At 46.3% G+C, this 21726-nt stretch overlaps 1 protein-coding gene across 5 annotated transcripts in view; it reads left to right on the top strand.

Moving 5' to 3' along the window:
- Positions 1–21726, top strand: part of DYNC2I1 (dynein 2 intermediate chain 1) — a 245518-nt gene that overhangs the window by 120457 nt on the left and 103335 nt on the right. For all 5 annotated transcript variants that reach the window (XM_085873300.1, XM_085873299.1, XM_085873302.1 and 2 more), the window contains exon 12: positions 10389–10542. In XM_085873300.1, the coding sequence (XP_085729426.1) occupies positions 10389–10542 (154 nt within the window). The remainder of the gene's footprint in view (positions 1–10388; positions 10543–21726) is intronic.

Raw genomic sequence — 21726 nt, 5'->3', positions numbered from 1 at the left:
TTGCCTGGACACCAATATCAGTGTGCATTGTGCCGTTGTTTCATCTACACTCCTGTACGGGTGCGAATCTTGGACACCCGATCATACCATATCAAATGCCTTGATAAATTCTTTACGCAATGCCTTCGTAAGATTCTTGCCAGCACCTGGTGAGTCAAGCTATGGTATCTTGCTGAGACCTCAATCCGAGACCGCTATCGTATCCAAAGGATTGAATATTTCCTAATGCAAGCCCAGCTTCGCTGGGCAGGCCACCGCACACACATAGAAGACCAAATAATCCCAAGAGCGCTTTTCTATGGACCACTTAAATTTGGTAAATGGTCACGTGGTGGACAAAGGAAGCATTATGAGGACGTCCTTTAGTCTACACTCAAGTCTTGTTTCATTCCAGTTGTCATCAGCCCACAAACAGGTCAGCTTGGTGTAACACTTGCCGCAAAGGCCTGGACCACTTTCAATGTGGGAGACTTGCTATCAAGAGACAGTGGAGACAAGAAAGAAAAACCTGCCAATGTCCATCTCCAAGGACCAGTCTATACCCACAATGTTTGCGGCAGATGCTGTAGGTCCTGTATTGGACGATACAGCCATAGCATAATGCACAATGCTTGGTGAGCATGCCAATTGAAGGGAAGAGATTCGTCAAAAACGACGACTCACACCATCATAATCACATAATCCAATTTAAATAAAATAAGGAATTTAAAAGTCATATTAATAAATTGATTCCAGAATTTACCGCCGTTGACGCAGTGTTGATTACATCACCCCGATCTAACGTGTTACATTAGTTATTCGTGCCTGTTGGTTGTGTCCTTTTATGATGTGCTTAAAAATAGTAAGCTTCCTGTTTGGAATAATTTTCAATTTTGTTTGACTGCCGGACAGGCAGACAGAATAAAGAAATAATCTCACTCCTCTCTGCGCATGTGCGGTCAGGTCAAATTCAAAGAAAAGTACTGCTAAACTACAGGTTTGTTTTCCGACTCATGTTCTGATTTGTGTTCAAAATATAACATTCAATTGAAATTTGGTTGTTCCTTGATCATAAACTGATGTTTGCAGATAGACAAATGGACAGACATGAACCAATTGCTTCATCCCACTTTTCGCTTCATGTGCGTGGGATGAAAACGAAATGGTGGTTTAGTAACACACATGGAAACTAACAAGGAAATCAGACACAGGGGGAGGCTATTCAGCCCATCATGCCTGCGCCATATCAACACCACACTAATTTATCAACACAAGATCAAAAGAAGGAAATGGAAATTACAAAAAAAAAATTTCAATCGTGTTTTTGTCGTTTTTATTTAATATTTTATATATATATATATATATATATATATATATATATATATATATATATATATATATATATATGTATATTGTTGCGGATTCGCGCCCGCCGGCGTGCGGACGGCCACGTAACTCGAATCGCGGCACGTCGCCCACCGGACGGACAATCCAGTCGTGACCCTCTCGGACTAACGCCGGGAACTAGTCACGGGTGGACCTTTCGGTCTCACCGCGATCGTGCCAATCGGCCCCCGCGTGGGATAGGGTTGCTCGCCAAATTCGACCTACCTAAGTACCCACACGGAGGGTAGACCGGGCGATCGCAGGTCGACTTCGGACACGGGCCACTTTAAGCGACCCGTTCCGTACTATCAGGATAACCGAGCGGTGTTATTCGTCGGCCTCGACGGTTCGATTAATTATCGGGCGTTTTAGCCCACGACCAACCCTTTACGTGAAGCAAGATGGAGATTCAATGAAAGAAAAGACGAAGCGAAGCGGGAAAACAGTTCAACATGAAGCACATTTATTTCGCGATGAACGGAAAGCACACATATACAATTCCACCAAAAGCACATGTAAAAGAAGAAGACAATGCAATATTACACAAAAAGCAAATGCAACAATGCAGATCTATCCGACTACCGAGCACACGGCAACACTTATACAATTTTAGTTCACAGACTGCGCCGACAACACATGTACCCAAAACAAAAGAAAAAGAACCACCCTCAAGGATGAGGCGGGCCTGGGGCCGAGACCGGGTCGGGCCTACCCGTCTGATGATGAGACGCAGAGCGGCGGTGGCGCCTCAACTCCGCGGGCCTCGCGGACAGTGTCTGGTAGGGGGTGGGAAAGGGGCCCCCTTTGTCGCACTATCTCAGCGCGGGGGGAAACAGGAGGGGGTTGCTGATGCTCGGGGGAAGGAGGATATCACCCTGTCTCGGGTCCCGCGGCGAGCGTCTCCTCCTCGACCTCGGTCGCGTTACTGGCCGCTCCCTCTGCAGCTCCCGGCACCGACGCGAGCACCCCCTCGTCCGCCTTCGCCGCCATCACCTCTCCACAGCTCCGTCTATTCGCCCTCTCCGTCTCCTCTCTTGGCTCGCCCCAACTCTTCACTCTTGACTTCTCCCACTTCTTTCCAGCTCCACCGACGACTCTCTTGAACTCCGCACAACTCTTTTACTGACGAACGCAGCCGTTTATATAAGCCCCGTGGCTTCGCTCTTTCACCCTTGACCCTCTGCCTCCGACCCTTCACCTCTCTAACTGGCTCCCCATTGGCCCGAGGAAAAGTGGGCGTGAATGCTTTTTGATCCATGTATTTGCATATAGCGACCGCCCTCCAACGCCCTGGAGGCGGGGCCAAATCGCCCCTCGCTCACCGAGTGGACGGAACAGAAGTGGGCGTGAGTCGTTTTTGATCCGTTTTTCTCGGAAAGTCTGTGATGTTTCTGAACACGCTGCTCGGTGCGCGCCCTACACGAGTCCAGTATCGGTGCCCACGAGTGGCGCGAGATGGTGTGGATGCGATGGTGGCGAGTTGTGACGGTAAAGGTCGTGGCGGTTGTGGTGAAGCGGCGTTGTGGTTGGTGGTTGTTGTTGTGAAGCGGCGTTGTGGTTGGCGTTATATGTGTATATATATATATATATATATATGTATATATATATATATATATATATATATGTATATATATATATATATATGTCTTCTTCTCTTCTTCTCCTTTCGGCTGCTCCCGTTAGGGGTCGCCACAGCGGATCATCTGATCCGCATTGTGATTTGGCACATGTTTTACGCCGGATGCCCTTCCTGACGCAACCCTGGTCGCCTCTTACGACACAGGGATATGGTACACCTATTTTAACCGGGGTATACACCGGCCCAGTACACTGGTACTCATTTCGCCGACCTCGGAAGGATGACAGGCTGAGTCAACCCCCTGGTGAATTAATTCAGTGGCCCAACGGGGCTTGAACTCAGGACCTCTTGGATCCCAAGCCGCTGCCCTAACCACTGCGCCAACACACCAGGCTATATATATATATATATGTGTATATATATATATATATATGTGTATATATATATATATATATATATGTATATATATATATATATGTATATATATATATATATATATATATATATATATATATATATATATATATATTTCTCAGGGGAGTAGGTATGGGCCTGGTTAGAAAGCACACATCGACCACACAACTCCCCTTGATGAGACCCCCACGAACAGCACTCCATATACATGCACACAGTCACCCATCAATGCTAAAACCACCAAAAAGTCCTGCCAACAGCCCTATACACCTCGATCTCCATAACTTCCAGGTTACTATCTAATTCCAATTTAAACTTATCTACTGTTTCTGCTGCCACTACCTTAACAGGGAGGCCATTCCATGCATTAACTATTCTTTGAGTGAAAGACCCCTGCCTTACTACCATTTTAACTCTCCTCTTCTTTACTCTCAGGCTATGGCCCCTGGTCCTATCACTGTCTACTCTGTCGAATAATTCATCTACACTTATTTTATCTAAACCTTTCATAATCTTAAACTTCAATGTAATATCTCCTCCAAACCGCCTCCTTTCCAGTGTATAAAGCCCTGTCTCCCTCAGCTGCTCCTCATAGCTGAGCTTAGCTTGGCCCAGAATCAATATAGTAGCCCTGCGCTGAACCCTCTCCATGGCATCTATGTCTTCCTGAGTTGTGACCAAAACTGCACACAGTATTCTTGATGTGGTCCTCACTAAATTCTTATACATTATTAACACCACCTCTTTTGATTTATAATGATCCTCCCCCCGAATACAACCTAAAACCCGATTTGCTTTACCTATAGCTGCCTGGCACTGTGCTGCCTGCTTAACTCCCGTATCTATTACCACCCCCAGATCTTTCTTCTGTGTGACATGCTACAAAATTACCCCTTGCATCGTGTAATCTCTATTTTCGTTGTTCTTTCCCATCCCCAACACCTTACACTTACTCAGGTTAAATTGCATCTGCTAATCTTTTGCCCAATCTATGCAAGTATCCATACTTTCCTGAATCTGATCACCACCCCCTTTGCTATCCACCTTCCCTCCAAGCTTTGTGTCAGAAACTTCGAGTACTGCAAGTCGTTTAAGACCTTCCTCTTCAACCCAGAGGTGTATGATGTAAATTAAGTGGAAATTCTGCGCCTTTCCCAAGGCTATCTTTGTCGGGTAATTTCGTTCAGATCTGACAAAAAGTCGAGATATGGTGAAAAATGTTAAAATATCTATAATTAATTACGTCATGACCTCAAAAATTATTTTGCAATAATATATATTGTTGCGGACCCGGGGTCGGGGGCGAGAAGACCACGAAGGGGGGGGGGGCAAGCTACCTCGAGTTCCCACCAAACTCTCCGGAATCGTAGGCCATTGTACACGAATACACTACCGGTCTGAAGTTTTCGAATACCCCAATTTTTCCAGTTTCTCCTGAAATTTAAGCAGTTCAAGTCCAGTGAATAACCTGAAATGGTACAAAGTTAAGCGGTAAACTGCCAGAGGTGAAAAAAAAAGGTTAGGTTACCAAAAACTGAAAAATAATGTAAATTTCAGAGTTGTTAAAAAAGGCCCTTTTCAGGGAACAAAGTAATGAGTTAGCAACTGCAGCTGTTCTGCAGCAATGGAAGTAAATTAAGCCTTGAAAGTTGAGGCAAACAATTTTGACAAGTGTCCAAAATTTTGTTGATTCGTTACAAACCCTTTGTCTGTATAAAAGCAGTGTTGGAACAGACTGTTGCTACACCCTCTCAAGCATTATTTGGACAATATTGTACTGTTGGAAGTAGTATATTGCTATCATAATGGCAAGAAAAAGACAATGAACAAAGGAAGACAGACAGACCATTATAAGCCTGAAAAAGTGTAGGTCTTTCCTTCATAGAAATTGCAAAGCAAGCCAAGGTGTTCGTGGGTGCAGTTTCGTGCACCATCAAAAGGCACTTGGAAACTGGAGGAAACTCTAACAGGAAGTGGTCTGGCAGACCCAAAGCCACAACACAATCAGAAGACAAGTTTGTGAGAGTCAATAGCTTGCGTGATAGGTGGCTCAGAGGACAGCAGCTTCAAGCACAGCTTAACACTGGTCGAAGTCAGGAAGTCTCAGTTTCAACTGTGAAGAGAAGACTTCAAGCTACATGTTTGACAGGTCGAGTGGCAGTAAGAAAGCCATTGCTGAGGTGGCAAAATATGAAAAAGAGGCTTGCCTGGGCCATGAAGCACCGCCAGTGGACAACTGAAAACTGGAAGAAGGTCTTATGGACCGATGAATCAAAATTTGAAATATTCGGTTCATCACGCAGGGTTTTTGTACGCCGTCGAGTCGGCGAAAGGATGGTTCCTCAGTGTGTGACACCAACTGTCAAACATGGAGGAGGAAGCGTGATGATCTGGGGCTCTTTTGCTGGATCCAGAGTCCGTGACTTGCACAGAGTGACTGGCACCCTGAACCAAAAGGGCTACCACAGCATTTTACAGCACCATGCAATACCCTCTGGTCTACACCTAGTTGGTCAGGGGTTCATCCTACAGCAAGATAACGACCCAAAACATACCTCCAGGCTATGTCAGAACTACCTTCGAATAAAAGAACAAGACGGTAGGCTTCAAATCAAGGAATGGCCAGCACAGTATCCAGACTTAAACCCCATCGAGCTGGTTTGGGATGAACTGGACAGAAGGGTGAAAGCAAAGCAACTTACAAGTGCAACACATTTGTGGGAACTTCTGCAACATTGTTGGGATGAACTTTCCGAACAATATTTGATTTCCATTGTAGAAAGAATGCCACGAGTATGTTCGGCTGCTATATCTCCAAAAGGTGGCAACTTTGATGAGTCAAAAATTTAGATAAAATTTTGTTCAACAAAACGATTCCATGATTTCTTTTTATCTGCAATTGTTTATTTGTTTTATGCTTTCATTTCAGAGTACATTGAAACATTAAACTGCTTAAAGTTCAGTAAAAACTGGAAAAATGGGGGTGTTCTAAAACTTTTGACCGGTAGTGTAATTACATGATGCGGCAGGTTGCTAATCGACCGTGAACACCAATAACTCAACCACGTGACTTAGTCCTCCGTATAATGAATACAGTTGCAGGGGTTTCCTTATTTTTTGGAGGAGGAGGCTACCATTAAAAAGTAGCAGGTTACCATCACCGCAAGCAAAGCGAGCGCAGCTGAATGGCTGTGGTCCAGGGCCCGAGGCGGGCCCTGGAAGCCGGAGGATCCTAGATGGCTAGACAGGCATTCTAGCATCATTTCTGACATGAAATAGTTCTCATATTATCATGCTGTTCAGGTGGAAAACTCCACAAAAACAGGTGGTTAGGCCTATACTGGACATGGTTGCATTAACATACTGACTGACTGACTGGTTGACTGAAATTCAGCTATACTGTATAGTTAGTTCAAGCATCTTTTAAACAGGGTTCATTAATTTAAGGCCATGGTTTAGGACACACCAAGGTGTCTGGAAGATGGAGTATCTAAGCACTTTAAAAGAGAGGCATTTTAGCAGCATTTGGGCCATACCTTCGTTTTTAATAGGGAGATGATACTGCACATGGTGGAGTACAGTGAGCAATCTGAAGTAAGTGTGTTACATTATAATAGTGTAGATGAACTAACATTCATTAAGGAAACCATAGTCCATTTCACTTCTGTGAGTGTTCAGGGTTTGCTGTATATGAATGCTGTGAGCATGAAGGATTCGATTATTATAATAATGTTGGGTAAAATGTGCAAACCAAACTATTAACACTGCAAATTCTGTATACATCAGGATCTAAAGTTTGATTGAAGTAATAGACTTATAGTGATATTATTTAATTCCAGTAATCAAAGAAGTGTGATGTTTTTGATATCTATACAAAACATTCTCGGAGTTATACTCATCTTGCATTTCTGCTGTCAAACCAATGACAAACTCATATACAGGTAAACAATATTTCAATCAATCTTTAGTATTAAAATCAAGTCCTTTGGGAATCTGAGTCACTATATATGTTTTATAGAAAGAAAAATTAATTCATAAATGAGATTTCACATTCAAAAAGTTTATTAGATATTTTTGTGCTGCAAACATTCTACATCCTCAACTTTCAAAACAATTTTGTCCAAATTTCAGGATCAAAGTAGCCATGAATTCACAGTCTATTTTCAGTTGCAAACATATCCAACATCTTAATGATATTATTCTGGCAGGAATGAACAAATGACATTACTGTATATATAATTGAATAATCAATGATTGAAAGTTAGTAAACTTAAAATGTATTTGGGATGAAGAAACGTTCCCTAGCAAAGAACAAATTGTATATGTTCTGTGTAAATTCTTGAAGCTGATGTTTACAGTTCTGTTTAACCTATAGTCATTTAGCAAGTTAAGCAATACAATTGGAGTCACTGTCACTCTCAGATGAAATGTCTTCTACATTAAATTGTCGTGTTATCTCCTGCTTAGTCACTTTGCTGGGTCTCGTGGAAACGTGTGCTCCGCACTGGTCCCAGAAGAACGTCTGTCGTACACCAACCATGAGTGTAGATCCAGCGAAGGGCAGATAACGTGGAGCAGTGAAGGAGAGGGCGAGGCAGACAGGCGAAAAAGAGGACAGATGGCTCCACGATCCGCCTTTTATAAGCCCCGGGCTAAGGGTGGGGTGATGACCCAAAACGACCCAAACCCCGCTTCTCTATTTCGCCACAGCAGTCCTTGCCATGCCCTGTTAGGCTCCTGGGGCCGGAAGCGGTCTCATTCGCACATCCAGCACGACATGGCCCAGGGTTCCGTACCGAACTCCCGGACTGCTCTTCCCGCGACCCTATCCCCCCCCCCCCCACGCCGCCCATCCTGCCATGTTCTGGCGACTGGACGAGGGTCGTATCAATCCAGCGTGCCCATTCGGGGCACCCCCAGCGAGATGTGTTTGGTGCCGCTAATGTCCGTGACTTGTCCCAGCATCACACGGTCCGAGTCCTTTGAGCCATGCAGCACGCCTCTGTTTAGTGGCCAATTGTATCGATACAGAGGTACGAGGAGGTGCGGGAATATTTTTCCCATGTGCGGGAGGTGGTCGAGGTTGGTGAGTTTTTAGCGAGTGAAGGGTGAGCAAGGTGAGATGCCGTTGAAAATTGGCATGCAGATATGAACGAAAGGGTGCACCATGCATGTGCTGTACAGTATATATTGTGTTGCTTTCACGAGAGGCTAGACAGGTGCTTGTTATTCATATCGTGTTTGTTTGCTTGCTTGCTTGTTTGATTTGAATTGTACCATGGCTAAAAGGAAAGGGTTGGATTCGAAATCTGAATAGAAGATAGAGATATAATTAGACCTAGCTATAAGACCCACACAACGCACTTTGTCCCGTTAACCCACTAGACATGAAGGGAAGGTCTGACTGCACGAACACTAATGACATAACTGTCTGGGGATCACTGTATGTTGGGTGTCATTGCCTTCGAGGCATGCGGTTTTGCAGAACCGCAACAATTTTATATTATATATATTTTATCATATAATTACATTATCATCATATATTATTATATAAGAATATATCATTATATTATATAATTATATGTAATAAAAAATTATAAACGAAAACAATTTTTTTATATAATTATAAAAGAAAATTACGTCAACCCTGCACACTTTTTATTCCATTCCAAAAGTCCCAGATACAGCTGAAAAAAGGCATTGGCCGAAAAAAAAGAGGAAGAAACCCCCCCCCCCCCCAAAAAAACCCCCAAAATGGTGGCTTAGTACTCCTCGGGGTCTAAGAAACTGGAGTTCCCTTCAAAATTGGGGGCCCGAATTGTCAAAACAAACCCTATAACAGGTATTACTAGCATCCGTTGAAGACAAAGTCTTCGATATCCCCCGCCATAGTAAATGAGGACAAGTAGTAAAAGGCACCAGTTCAATTTATTCTTGATGTGTGTACCAAATTTCATAAAGAAATAGTTAATAGTTTTGCATCTATGCTCTGGAAACAAAGGTTAACCTCAATTATTTCTTAATACCCAACTTGTTTCCATGGAAAGTGACAAATTTTTTGGGGGAAATCTCGAAGTATCCAAAGGCACCAGTTCACCACTTGCTTGATATGTGTACCAAATTTCGTAAATATATCTTGAGGGGATCTGTAGTTAAGCTCCGGAAACGAAATGTGACGGACGGATGGAACCGATTTCTATATCCCCTGCCAACTTCGTTGGTTGGGGGTGGGGGGGGGGATAATAAGTCAGGCAAGACTGCATTACTTGAATTGGTTTCAAGTTACAATTTGTCGATTCGGAAATCAACTTTTGGTTTGGAAGATGGACGCTTGAATGCAGCTAAGATCTGAAGTCTGGAAAACAGAAACCTATGTACAGGTTTCTGCAAGGTTTTGGGATGGTCTGTTAAACTGACTTGTGTACTACAATTGTCAGCCTCAAGGTAGCACTTGAGATGCACTTCCTGGTGATTTGCTGTTCAGAGTTGCAAAATAACTTGGAGGAAAGGTTCCGAGTTGCATTAGCTTCTCTTTTTTTAATTTTATTTGTACCATTGTTGGAAGCATTCAGCTTCATGTTGGGGAGTACTGTGGGCAGGACAGGCATGGCTGCCTTTGGAAGTCATAGCACAAAACAGATGGCATACAGGCCAGTGGTGGTGGCAGGTGATGGTGGTGCAGGACGACTAGGCCTTACAGGTCAGCAGGAAGATGATTTAGGCCGCATGCCGGCAGGTTTATGATATGGCTGGCAGATAGGTGATGCAGGTATGGCAGGCAAGACAGCCAACTTCACCCTAATCTGTCCTTACCTAATCTATCTCCACACCTGATCTATCAACTCTTCCACCTACTCTGGAACCCTTGAAGTTATCTCAACCCCTCATTCTTATACTCTACGAGTGCAGAAGTTTTATTGATATTAATGCACAATATTCATTTTACAAAATTAATTGTGATGGGGGTGGGGGCACATTGCTGAAGGTTCACCGAGGGTGCCTAATACCCTTGCACCGGTCCTGGTTGCAGGTTACAAGCTGCTGCTTCTCACCTGGCGCTGTGGGATTGGTTTTGGCGGGAACGAAAATTGGGGAACTTCTGCTGTGGGATATTCGACAGCCAGGCTGGCAAACTGGCCAGTCTGAAAAGTTACAACAGCCCCAACCAGCTACATTCTCAACAGGTATTGCTGCCTTCGATCTGCCACAAGGCTTGTACATATAATCAACAAGTTGGGTCTCCTGATCAAGATCGGGTTACTTGGACTTTCGTAAACTATCAAGACGATTGTTGTTTAAAGCTGTAGCAAAAAAAATTAACCTCGGAGAGCACCACGGCAATGTTGGGCCAAATGGCCTCGTTTCCTTGATTGAGGTCGGTTTCTCCTCAATCTCATTTTTTTAAGCACTCTGTTGTCTCTCTTTATTATGTTGATGTGTTTTTGCAGGTTTCTCCTTCGTCTTGTGATGGAGAGGAGTCTGATGTCTCTGTTTCTTCAATGCATACTTTTTAAAATTTACTTGGATGGAGATGTATATCTGCCAAGTAAACTTCACTTCTTTCGCAGCAATGTTTCTGGAAAAGAATTGAAGACCACGAAGCTTCATGTAGAATTCACTTTCAAACATGATGCAGAAGGGCCAAGCCATATGCAAAACTTCGCTCCCCCAACACCCCCTATGTACAACGCTCTATCGGCCAGAGGGGCATTAATTTTTGTTTTAACATCAATTTGATGGCTGTGGAACCTTTGTATATTGATTTCATTCAGAGTATCTATATATTAATACTGAAAGACCAATTTTGTGCTCCTTCTAGCGGTCGCGTCGCGTTTTTCTCGGTACTGTGACCTGGACTGAAAGAAACTTCGTACCTGTAAGAGTGCATCGCACATAGTGGCAATAGTCAAACTTCAACTCTGAAGCAGAATAAACACTTTTCGTTTTACATTCGTTTCCATGGCGACGTGTGACGTCACCGCTGAGAGGCGTAAGGACGCCATGACATCATCGGTCATTCGCTGACGTCATTACGTCTGTCGTCGACAGACAGTCACCGCTGAGAGGTGTAATTCCACTCCTCAAAAATAGCATCTGCAATGTAAAACCCTCTTCTGCACATGCTGACTACCTCAGAATGTGAATTTGACACAAAAAATGGAACAAGAAACATTGTATCTATATATTAATACTGAAGGACCAATTTTGTGCTCCCCCGAGCAGTCGCGTCACGTTTTTCTCGGTACTGTGACCTGAGAAGTTTTGACACGGTGTTTGTACGTCAAAGTAGACACGTGCACAAATCAGGGGACTTCTTCACAAGGAGTAGTGTACAAGGACGTTTTGTAGGCCTCATTAGGTCAGGCCATGGAGTACATCGACTGGGATCTGGCTCTTACAAGAGCCGCCACTGGTTGTCATATTGGGCTCATGGAACGGAATCCGTCTGTGACGAAGTTTCGGCTTGTAAATATGATTCACAATTCAGAGTATAAATTATGAAATGCAATTGGTTAGATTCCCGACATAAATTCACCTTCAAACGTGCTGCAGAAGCGCTTACTTGAAAGTTAAGAACAATTCCAAAAGTAAATAATGACAGAACCATGTCAAATTCACTATCTCTTCCCCCCTTTCTTCCCATGCTTAACATTTCTGTTCCCTTTAATTAAGAACAATGTTAAAAGTAAATAAATATATCTTGAGGGGATTTGTAGTTGAACTCCGGAAACGAAATGTGACGGACGGACGGAACCCATTTCTATATCCCCCGCCAACTTCGTTGGTTGGCGGGGGCGGGGGGGTAATTAAAAAAACATGTCTTGTGATCTGCCGTCATCTTGTGATTCTTCAGCAGAAATCGCGGTTGTCAGATAAATGACAATAAAATATATATTTTTTAAATCTGTAAACATCAAAAGGCACGAGTTCATCACTTGCTTGATATGTGTACCAAATTTCATAAAGATACCTCAAGTGGTCTTGCAGTTATGCTCCGGAAACAAAATGTGACGGACGGACGGAACCCATTTCTCTATCCTCCGCCAACTTCGTTGGTTGGCGGGGGATAAAAGACAGAAGGCCATTCATAATGAGAAAAAATAATGTACAACCGGAATTCCTCGGGGGGGGGGGGAGGGGGGAAGCCTTTGTGATGATATGAGTTTTATGGTCCATGGTTGAGTAGTCGAAGAGAAAATCGTCGGATAGACAGAGAATAAACAAAGAAGCAGACAGAATAAATGTTTTACGATATTGGATTCTGTATACGGAATATGAATAATTGAATGCAACTGGTTTTATTCCCAACAAATAATTATCCCCCGCCAACCAACGAAGTTGTTTCCCTTGGAACGCAAAGCGGAATTGCCGCCGCGTAAGTCAAGCTCCACCCCTCCCCCCGCCAATTGGCCAAAACGCTGTTATTTTTTTTTTATTATTTTAACTTCGATTTGATTGAGAAGTGAAAGTTTTTATTGAGACGTTGAACTTCCTCCACGTGTGAAATTAATGTGGTACAATAAATTCCACGGCAATTGGTCCAGGGGTATGAAATTGTATAGAAATCAATGAAAAGATGAACATAGAAAATATAGAAAACATTGAGCGTGAACATAGAAAACATGGATATACCCGAACAACCAATACGAGAACGTCTACAGAGACAGGGAAGGTGACACATCCACTGCACATGGATTATATCTAAAACTCTGCACCAAAATCCGACCAGCGATAGCCAAGGATTCTCAGAAGAGACCTGGTACCAAAGGAATTAAGTCTCCATCTCAGATCCTTGGTCAGAGTCCAAGTCTCACATCCATAGAGCAGGATTGGAAACACCAAGGACCTGAAGACTCGGACTTTCGTCCTCCCGCACAGGTACCGGCAGCGCCATACCCCATGATCCAGTGAATCCATGACTCCCCAGGCCCGACCCAGACGTCAATTGACCTCTGACTCACAAACAGCAGAGACATGAATATCACTACTAAGGTAAATTAATCTCTCCACAACCTCAACATCCTCACCACAAACAGACACAGACAGGACAGCAGCAGCCAAGATGTCATTGAAAGCCTGGATCTTAGTTTTGACCCAAGAAACCCGTAATCCCAGCGGCTCCAACTCCTCATTCAGCACCTCGAGGGCCCCCAAAAGGATATCTAAAGTCTCCGCAAAGATGACTGCATCATCTGCGAAATCAAGGTCCGAGAACTTGACATTCCCAAATGATGCACCGTAGCTTGATCTCTCCAACATCCTCCCGAGAATCCAGTCCATACAAGTGCTGAAAAGTGTGGGGGCCAGTACACACCCCTGACGAACTCCAGTAACAACTGGAAATAAGTCAGAGATGGTACCACCACATTTCACAGCACTATCAGTACCAGAGTAGAGTTCAGACAACAGATTGATCAGTTTTGATGGCACCCCACGAAGACCAAGAATCCTCCAGAGGGCATCCCGATTCACTGAATCGAATGCTTCACAGAGATCAACATAGGCTGCAAGTAGCCCCTGCCGAAACTCTCGTCTGCGTTCGGTGAGGACCCGAAGAGCAAGGATATAGTCAATCGTTGACCTCTTTGATGTAAAGCCTGACTGCTCTGGACGCTGGTGCTCAAGAAGATGGTGGCGAACCCTATCAAGAATTATCCGAGCAAAGACCTTGCCCGGCACTGAGAGCAGCGTCACCCCTCGGTAGTTGTTGCAGTCTTGGCGATCACCCTTCCCTTTCCAGAGAGGGACAACAAGGCCCCTCTTCCAATCAGTTGGGATGATGCCTGTGCTCCAGGCAGAGCACAAAACTTCATGCAACGACACGAGTGCAGCATTTCCAGCAGCCTTGAGAAGTTCAGCATGGATGCCACAGATCCCTGGAGCTTTACCCCGTTTCAACCGGTTCACCGCAGCCCATGTTTCCACAAGCGAAGGTGGACCACAGTTGATTGAAGGGTCAGTAACAGGGATTGTAACACCCTTTACATCCAACTCGACAGCTGGTGGGTCAGCCTGGTACAACCGCTCAAAGTAACCGGCCCAGCGGGCCTTCACTTCAGACTCCTCTGTCAAGAGCCTACCACTCTCTGCTCTAACTGCAGTGCTCCGAGGGATGGGCTTGGATGAACGCAATGCGCGAATTCTCCTGTAAGCGGGATGAGAATCACCTGTCCACAGGTGATGCTCTACCCCCTCACAGATTCCTCGCACATAGGCCTCATTGTCCACCCTTGGTGCACGTACAGTTTTACGCCTCAGCTCCCTGAACAGCTCAGCACTGCCATTCAGCCTGGCCCTGCGACTCTGGTCAATGGTATCCAATGTCCCTTGAGAGACAAGATTCTTCTCTGCCCTACGGTGAGTTCCAAGACATCCACCGGCAACATCAAGGACGGTGGTCTTCAAGGCACTCCACAACTCTTCAGGACCCCCCAAAGCACCCAGACCCCCCAAATATCCACTCAGCCTGTTCGCAAACTCCTCAGCTACCCTCTCATCCTTGAGCTTGCCAACATCCAGCCTCGGCTGGGATGGTACCATTCTCCCGGATTTAAGGTACAGCTTTCGAGTTGCTCCACAAGCAGGTGGTCAGTATTGAGCAACGGTAGACCCTGCAGTTCTGGATCATCCTCCAGCAACCATCAACAAGGACATGGTCAATCTCCTTTGCCACACCGCCAGCGTTGGAATACCAAGTCCAGCGATGAGCTTGTGGGTGCTGAAACCATGAACCAACCACCCTAAGTCAATGACTTCTTGCAAAGTCAAGGAACTTAGTGCTATTCTGGTTCATAGTTCCTGACCCATGGGGACCAACACATGTCTCATAACCATCCCTATCAGTTCCAGTCGATGCAGGTGGGAAAATATTCACGCATATGGATTAGGATCACCTACATACGTGCACCAAACCACGCCTCCCCAGCTTCATTTGTTTACGCACAAAAAATTACGGTTGGATACTTTTTGAACACACCTCGTATATATAGATATATATGTATATAAATGTATGTGTATATATATATATGTGTGTGTGTGTGTGTGTGTGTGTATATATGTGTATATATATATATATGTATATATATATATATATATATATATATATATATATATATATATGTATATGTATATATATATATATATATATATGTATATGTATATATATATATATATATATATATATATATATATATATATATATATATATTGTTGTGGTGCCGTGTTTGGTGGCAAGGAACGACCGCAAGACGGAGCAATAGGGTCGTCTCTCACCGAACACCCGGAATTAAAAGGTCGTCTCCCCGGATAACTCCGGAGTCGACGGGTCACTTAAAGGATCGTGGTCGCCAATATTTTGACGGCGTGAGGCAGGGTCCACTTGTCTATTCCAATTTACCTAAGTACTCATGCCGTCTCGCTACCGGGGAAGCCACACGCTCGGCCGACTCTGTCTGAACCGAGTCGCATGTACCGACTCGGGTCCGGCGTTACCGAGCGGGAGTTACCAGAGCCGCGCCGGTACCAATGACAACTTACAGCACAAACGGCCTTATTACTTCTCAAGCCCGCACCGTGCTGGGTCAATGATAGAAACGAGAGGCAACGAGCTGGTACATTTAACGGGTTTATTTTACAATAATCGGGAAGGGAGACAGAGCAGACTTGATCATGAATATAATATGAAATTTACAGTGAGGAAACCTCCGCTCACGTCCGTGGTCGAACGCACGTTGGCAATGGCGTCGATGGTGCGGAGAAGTGAAAGCTGGGCGGGTGAAGCGCTAGTTCGCCTGCAGAGTGGGAGAAGGAGTGAAGCGAGGGTTTTGTTGGCGTTGCGCGGCTTGATGTAAAAAAACCTGACTATAAAAGAAACCCGCAGCGTATACATGAAATTCCCATTCGACATAAGGGACGGGACCCCAATTATAAACACATACTTATCGAAATAACGAAGCTTAGGGACTGCTGTCTATTTGTGTGCAAATGGCCTCCAGATTCGTAACACTACCCCTCCCCTTTTTTTTTATAGACTCGTCCCGAGTCGCAAATTTTTGTGTGCCATGCAGGTGTAGGTTTTTCCCACCCCCCCCCTCCCCGAGTACGTTTTGCCGGATCCCTGAGTGCGACATTTGTATACATGTCCCAAAAATAAATAACCTAGTGCACTGCGTAACTAAACTATCACACTCACACGGACAACTTAACCAAATTGCCGGCGCGAGACAGACACACAGGTGGGTTTTAAAATTATTTTCAATTTTATTATTTACACTAACCATGGCCCAGGACCTGTTATCTGTGGGAAAAGAGGCACAGCAAAGTCAACAGTTTTGTGTGGGTGAGTGTACAGCAGCTTGAAGGTCAGACGTCTTCAGGGCCTGTTAAAAAGGTCCCTATTTTTATGTCACTGAACCTTCCTGTTCCATTCCTGGCTGCTGGAGGCAACTCACCCTAACATGGCAGGCCATGTGCCATCCCACAGGCCATTTGAACTGGCCTTTATGCAAGAAGACAAGGAGGTGGCCGGGCTGCTCAATGCAGTCCGTGGCTCAATTGAATGGAGAATGGACTGGATGCAAGAACACAAAATGGATGATGGATGCATGGGCTGCACCAATGCAGTCCCCGTGGTGTGACTGCCTGCAGGGCAGTCTTTGCAAAACACACTGGAAGATGGATGGTCCTGGCGTACATGGATGGTTGGTGACATGGGGAGTTCATGCAACAAGGGCGAGCAGGCATGGGTTCAAGGCAAAGGCAGGCAAGTGAAGGCATGGCAAATGCAGATACAGCACAACAGGCCGGCATATGAAGCTGGCCAGCTTCTGGTCTGGTCCGTGAGGTCCTGGAGGGAGTGCGGTGGTGCCGGCCGCTCCGAAAATGGGCTCAGATCTACCATACCGTCTCCCCTAACCTATCCCCTTTGCCTGTCTTTGTTCATACCCACTCCCTTAGTTTGCAACAAAAAAATTTAGACTCCCCCCCCCCTTTTTTTCTTTTTACTTATTTGTTTTTTTTCCTTTTATAATTCAAGTGTCCCTAACCCTCCTTACTGTCCTTGTCCGGCTAACCTATCCTACCTGCCTACTCCCAACCCCTAAGATCCTTCTTGAGGGAAATATGGAAGAGACAGGTGGATCTGTCTCGAGGCCCAATGGAGCCTCAGAATACCCTCCACAGATTTCAGCAATCTTTCCATGGTGGGTCCAGCAGCCTATGGGCAGCGAGGGGATGGATGGTGCGAAGGGATACACATTTCCTATCTGTCCTATCCTTTATTAAACTTTAAACTATCCCCGGGGCTTTCCAACACGCCTGTCTCTTTAAACTATTGGTTCTCGAAACCATGATTACCATCGCCTGTGTTGGTGTTCCTTATAAATTTGGGCCTGACCCTCAAATTTTCTCTCGTGTCCTTGCACAATTTCGTGGCTGGGCAGCGTGGCTCACTTGGCAGGGATTCCTGTCTGCCAAACTCAAATTATGGCACCCCCAGCAGCTGAGGCTGTCTCCGAGCCTACCCACTCTGTATGAACGTGGGGGATGCCCTTCCTGGCTACTCCCCCGTATATGCCCACGTTGCATTTCTGGTGCTCCAGGTCCAATTCCGAGGGTTGCCCGTGCCCATTATACGACTCGGTCCCTTGGACCATGGCTTACTCTGGCTGACTACTCCGGTGCCCGGGGGGCCCTCTACTCGGTACTCACCTTTCCACAACCACACTCCCAGTTGGTCAATGGACTCCTGCACCCTTCAAAAAGGTTTCGAGCCTCCACTTAACACCAACAACAAAACGACCTCCTTTTGGTAAATTTAACTAACCCACTAACTAACATTACACTGACCCCGGGTTCCCTTGGGTGGGATTCACTCCTCCCCTCAATCATTAATTCGCACCATGCATTCCACATTCACTCCACTCACACTTGGGCCCGCTGTCCCACATTCACTCATTGTACATTTTTCTCTTTTTAATTCACACTAACACTAACACTCTGCTGGCTACGTCCCTATAACTAGCTCGTGCCCCTCATCATCCCTTATACTAAGGCACGTTCCATTTAATTCTATTACTAAGCTACGTCCCCACTTCACATTCCATGTCTATCCAAGTCTCCAATCCATTCAAAATTCTATCCTAAATTCCCTCCAACTGATCCCACCAGGCTCCATGGAGGACTGCTCATACCCCATGAGGCCGGTCTATCTAACGCTAAACCCATCCACTAACGAGTGCTCCTTTGCCCAAGATGAGGATGTTCACCACATCCCGGCAGGGCATTGTGTATTCGGAGCAAGGCCCTCCGAACCTTGCTTCGCCAGGGCGGCAGTTTACGACTCACTCGTCCCCTCCGTATGGGCGATAATTGAAAGCGTATCATCGCTCCGTCGATCGCATCAACTGCTCGCCTCCGAGCCAACCACCATGTGAGCCAATGTGTGTTATTTACGTGGCCTTCGCGCTGCGCGATCTCCGCTGACGTCCCTCGCACACGGGACCGGCAGTGTCGTCCCCAAGGCTCGCTCCGCGCGTCCCGCAAGTACCTCCCGCGGCGCGCAAACCGTCGGCCTCCGAACACATAGTCAGATGGGGCCACGTGCTTTCCAAATTCACAACATTCACTTCGTCGCCATTTTAACCATCCACGTGATGGTCTCGTTACAACCACAGGACGTTTCCGCGTCGGCTTCCGAATCCGGAGTCGTGCGCGCCAAGGCCGCCCACAAAACATGGAACGGGCCTCGCACACATCGTCCCGCGGAGCCGACGCTGTCTCCGAAATCAACCCGTCCGTTACACGACCCACGTCTCACGTCTGGATCGGTCCGTGTCCCGTTTTTCCACGTGCACTCATACATTCCATGTCACTCGCATCACTCACACATTCCAACACACTCTGGGACATTCACATTAGGTGCTTGGGTTAGCCCAAAAGATCCTGGGGTTTCTATACCCCCCAAGCTCGGCATGTGCTCATTCACACCATGCACCCGCTCGACCCCGTACGGCCTTACCGGACTCACCTCGTCACGGCCTGCTTCGAGGGAGCACACCGTCTCCCCTCGTTGGTATGGGAGGTTAATCTGACCCTCGCATTGGGTCTCGAGACATTCCACCCGCTCAACCTCAATGTCCCTCACCAGTTCTACGTGTGTGTGTTCCTCTTTAATTTCGTGTAATTCGTCTTTTCCCCGTTCTATCTCCCCTTGTGTCCCTGTTACTATTTCTAGATCCTGCATCTCTGTTATTATTTCCGTCACCTCCGGCTCGAGTTTATCGGTTTCACTTTTAATTATTGCGGCGTCGCTCATTACCTCGACCTCACCCGTCGTCATCGCGGTCCGAACAACTTCCACACTCCCCCTTGACTCGGTCATTTCCCCACGTGGAGTACTGATCCCATCCGCCATTTTTCGATTCATTGTCTGCATTTCAACCTTTACCTTTGCCAGCTCTGCCTTCATTTCTTCCTGCCCCGCCTTCATTGGTTTTGCAAGTGTATCCCCATGCTCTGCATATCACCTCTCAGTGTTTGCACATTCGCATTCATTTGGCTTCCCATGCGTTCTTCCATTTTTTGCATATTGGCATCCATTTTTTGCATCAACATCTCTAACATCTGTCTCATGTAAAATGACCCTAGCGAGGCCGGTCCGCCACGTTCGGGCGTGGCTCCGACAGGGATTGTTCGGTCCTCCATTGGGAGCATTTGATGCGGGGGGAGCTTATGCACTGCCGCCGCCCCCAATGTTACCGGGTTTAATTGCAAGGGAGGGTCTTCCTGCAAGGTGTCGTCCTGAGCCATTGTTTCTTCTAAGATTAATTCAAGACCCACCTGTACCAGTTCATCTTGGTCCGCCATGGTCCGTACTGAGAATCGCTAAAATTTGGATGCTCCTAATTTCGGAGGGAAGGAGGGGGGGGGGTGCCAAGCACTCCCCTGATCCAAGTCGTGTAAATTTCTCGATGGAAGCGGAGGGGTTTGAGTCCCACTCCAGACACCAAACTGTTGCGGGTTCGAATCTTGTAAACCCTTCTATGCGGAGGTTGTCGAATCTACACTACTGACACCAAACTGTTGTGGGCCGGGGGTTGGTCGCGAGAACGACCGCTAGGTGGGGGAGGTTATGCTGTCTCTCACCAGACTCCCCGGAATTGTAGGCTGTCGCTCTGGATAATTCCGTGAGCTGGCGGGTCGCTGAACCGACCGTGGACGCCAATATCACATCCGCGTAGCATAGGGTCTATTTGTCTATAACCAATTTATCTCATTAACTACGCGATTTTGACTACTGGGGAACCCACGCCCTCGGCACGTCTTGCTCGAACCGGGTCACTCTACCAACTGCGGTAGAGTTCCAACCACCGACTACCAACTCCCGTTCGGGTGCAGCCAAGCGGAAACTGCCAAAGCCGTGCCGGCTATGATAGACCGACCGGTTACCGGGGATGAAACCCCGCTTATACTCAGACCCGGACCATGCTAGACCAATGTAAGAAGGGACAGAAATGGACTGGGAACATTTCTAATAAATTTATTAACAGTAAAATAAAGACAAAGGCAAGACTTGATGTGAATATACAATCAGGGAAATATCTACAATCAGCAAAAACACTTACTCAGTTCCACTTACAAGACGGGCCCACACGCACACACACACACACACACACACACACACACACACACACACACACACACACACACACACACACACAAGAAGAAAAGAAACCCAGAGTTCTTTATTGGACCCTCCAGCTGATGAGAGAGAGATGAGCTGGGGGTCAGAGTCCGGATGGGTACCTGGCCGTCGGAGAAATGTGGTACTCTGTGCTGCGGTACCTGCCAATGGTCGTCGGCCTGATCCCAGTCGCACGTGGGGGACTCGTGGTTCGTGGCAGAGCACGGGTGGTGAATAGTCGGGGTCCACGGAGGGAGGTTGGGGTCGCTCTGCCCTTCGTTGTGGAGGCCCAGCAGAGAATCGTTCGCCGCCTCGATGACCATCTGCTCAACCCTTGTGACAGCAAAAACCAACTAAGAACTCGTAACAGCCCCTCGTAACCATTGCTCGTAACCACTCAAGAACTCCTGCGCAACCCAAAAAAACATGACACCCTCGCAACCCCACCCGTCATTTTTATAGATTCCCCTCGATAGGGGAGGGTCCTTGGTGAAGCCGACATCACTGTTCACCCCGATTGGATGGGGCTTCCATGGGTCCGCCATCTCTGGGCAGGATTTCGGCCAGGCATGAAAAACCCATTCACTCTACTGCAGACTCGCTAAAAAGGACCCACTGCCAGATTGAATTTGGACGCTGGAGGAAGCGGCAAGGAACGGCTGCAAGACCCTGCCTTAGCAAGTCA

The sequence above is a fragment of the Eptatretus burgeri genome, chromosome 3, assembly GCF_056783735.1.
Source record: "Eptatretus burgeri isolate ZD-2024b chromosome 3, Ebu_testis_v1, whole genome shotgun sequence".
NCBI classification, from domain to species: domain Eukaryota; kingdom Metazoa; phylum Chordata; class Myxini; order Myxiniformes; family Myxinidae; genus Eptatretus; species Eptatretus burgeri.
Note: the sequence above shows the minus strand (reverse complement) of the source record. Positions and strands in the feature narration are given on the sequence as shown.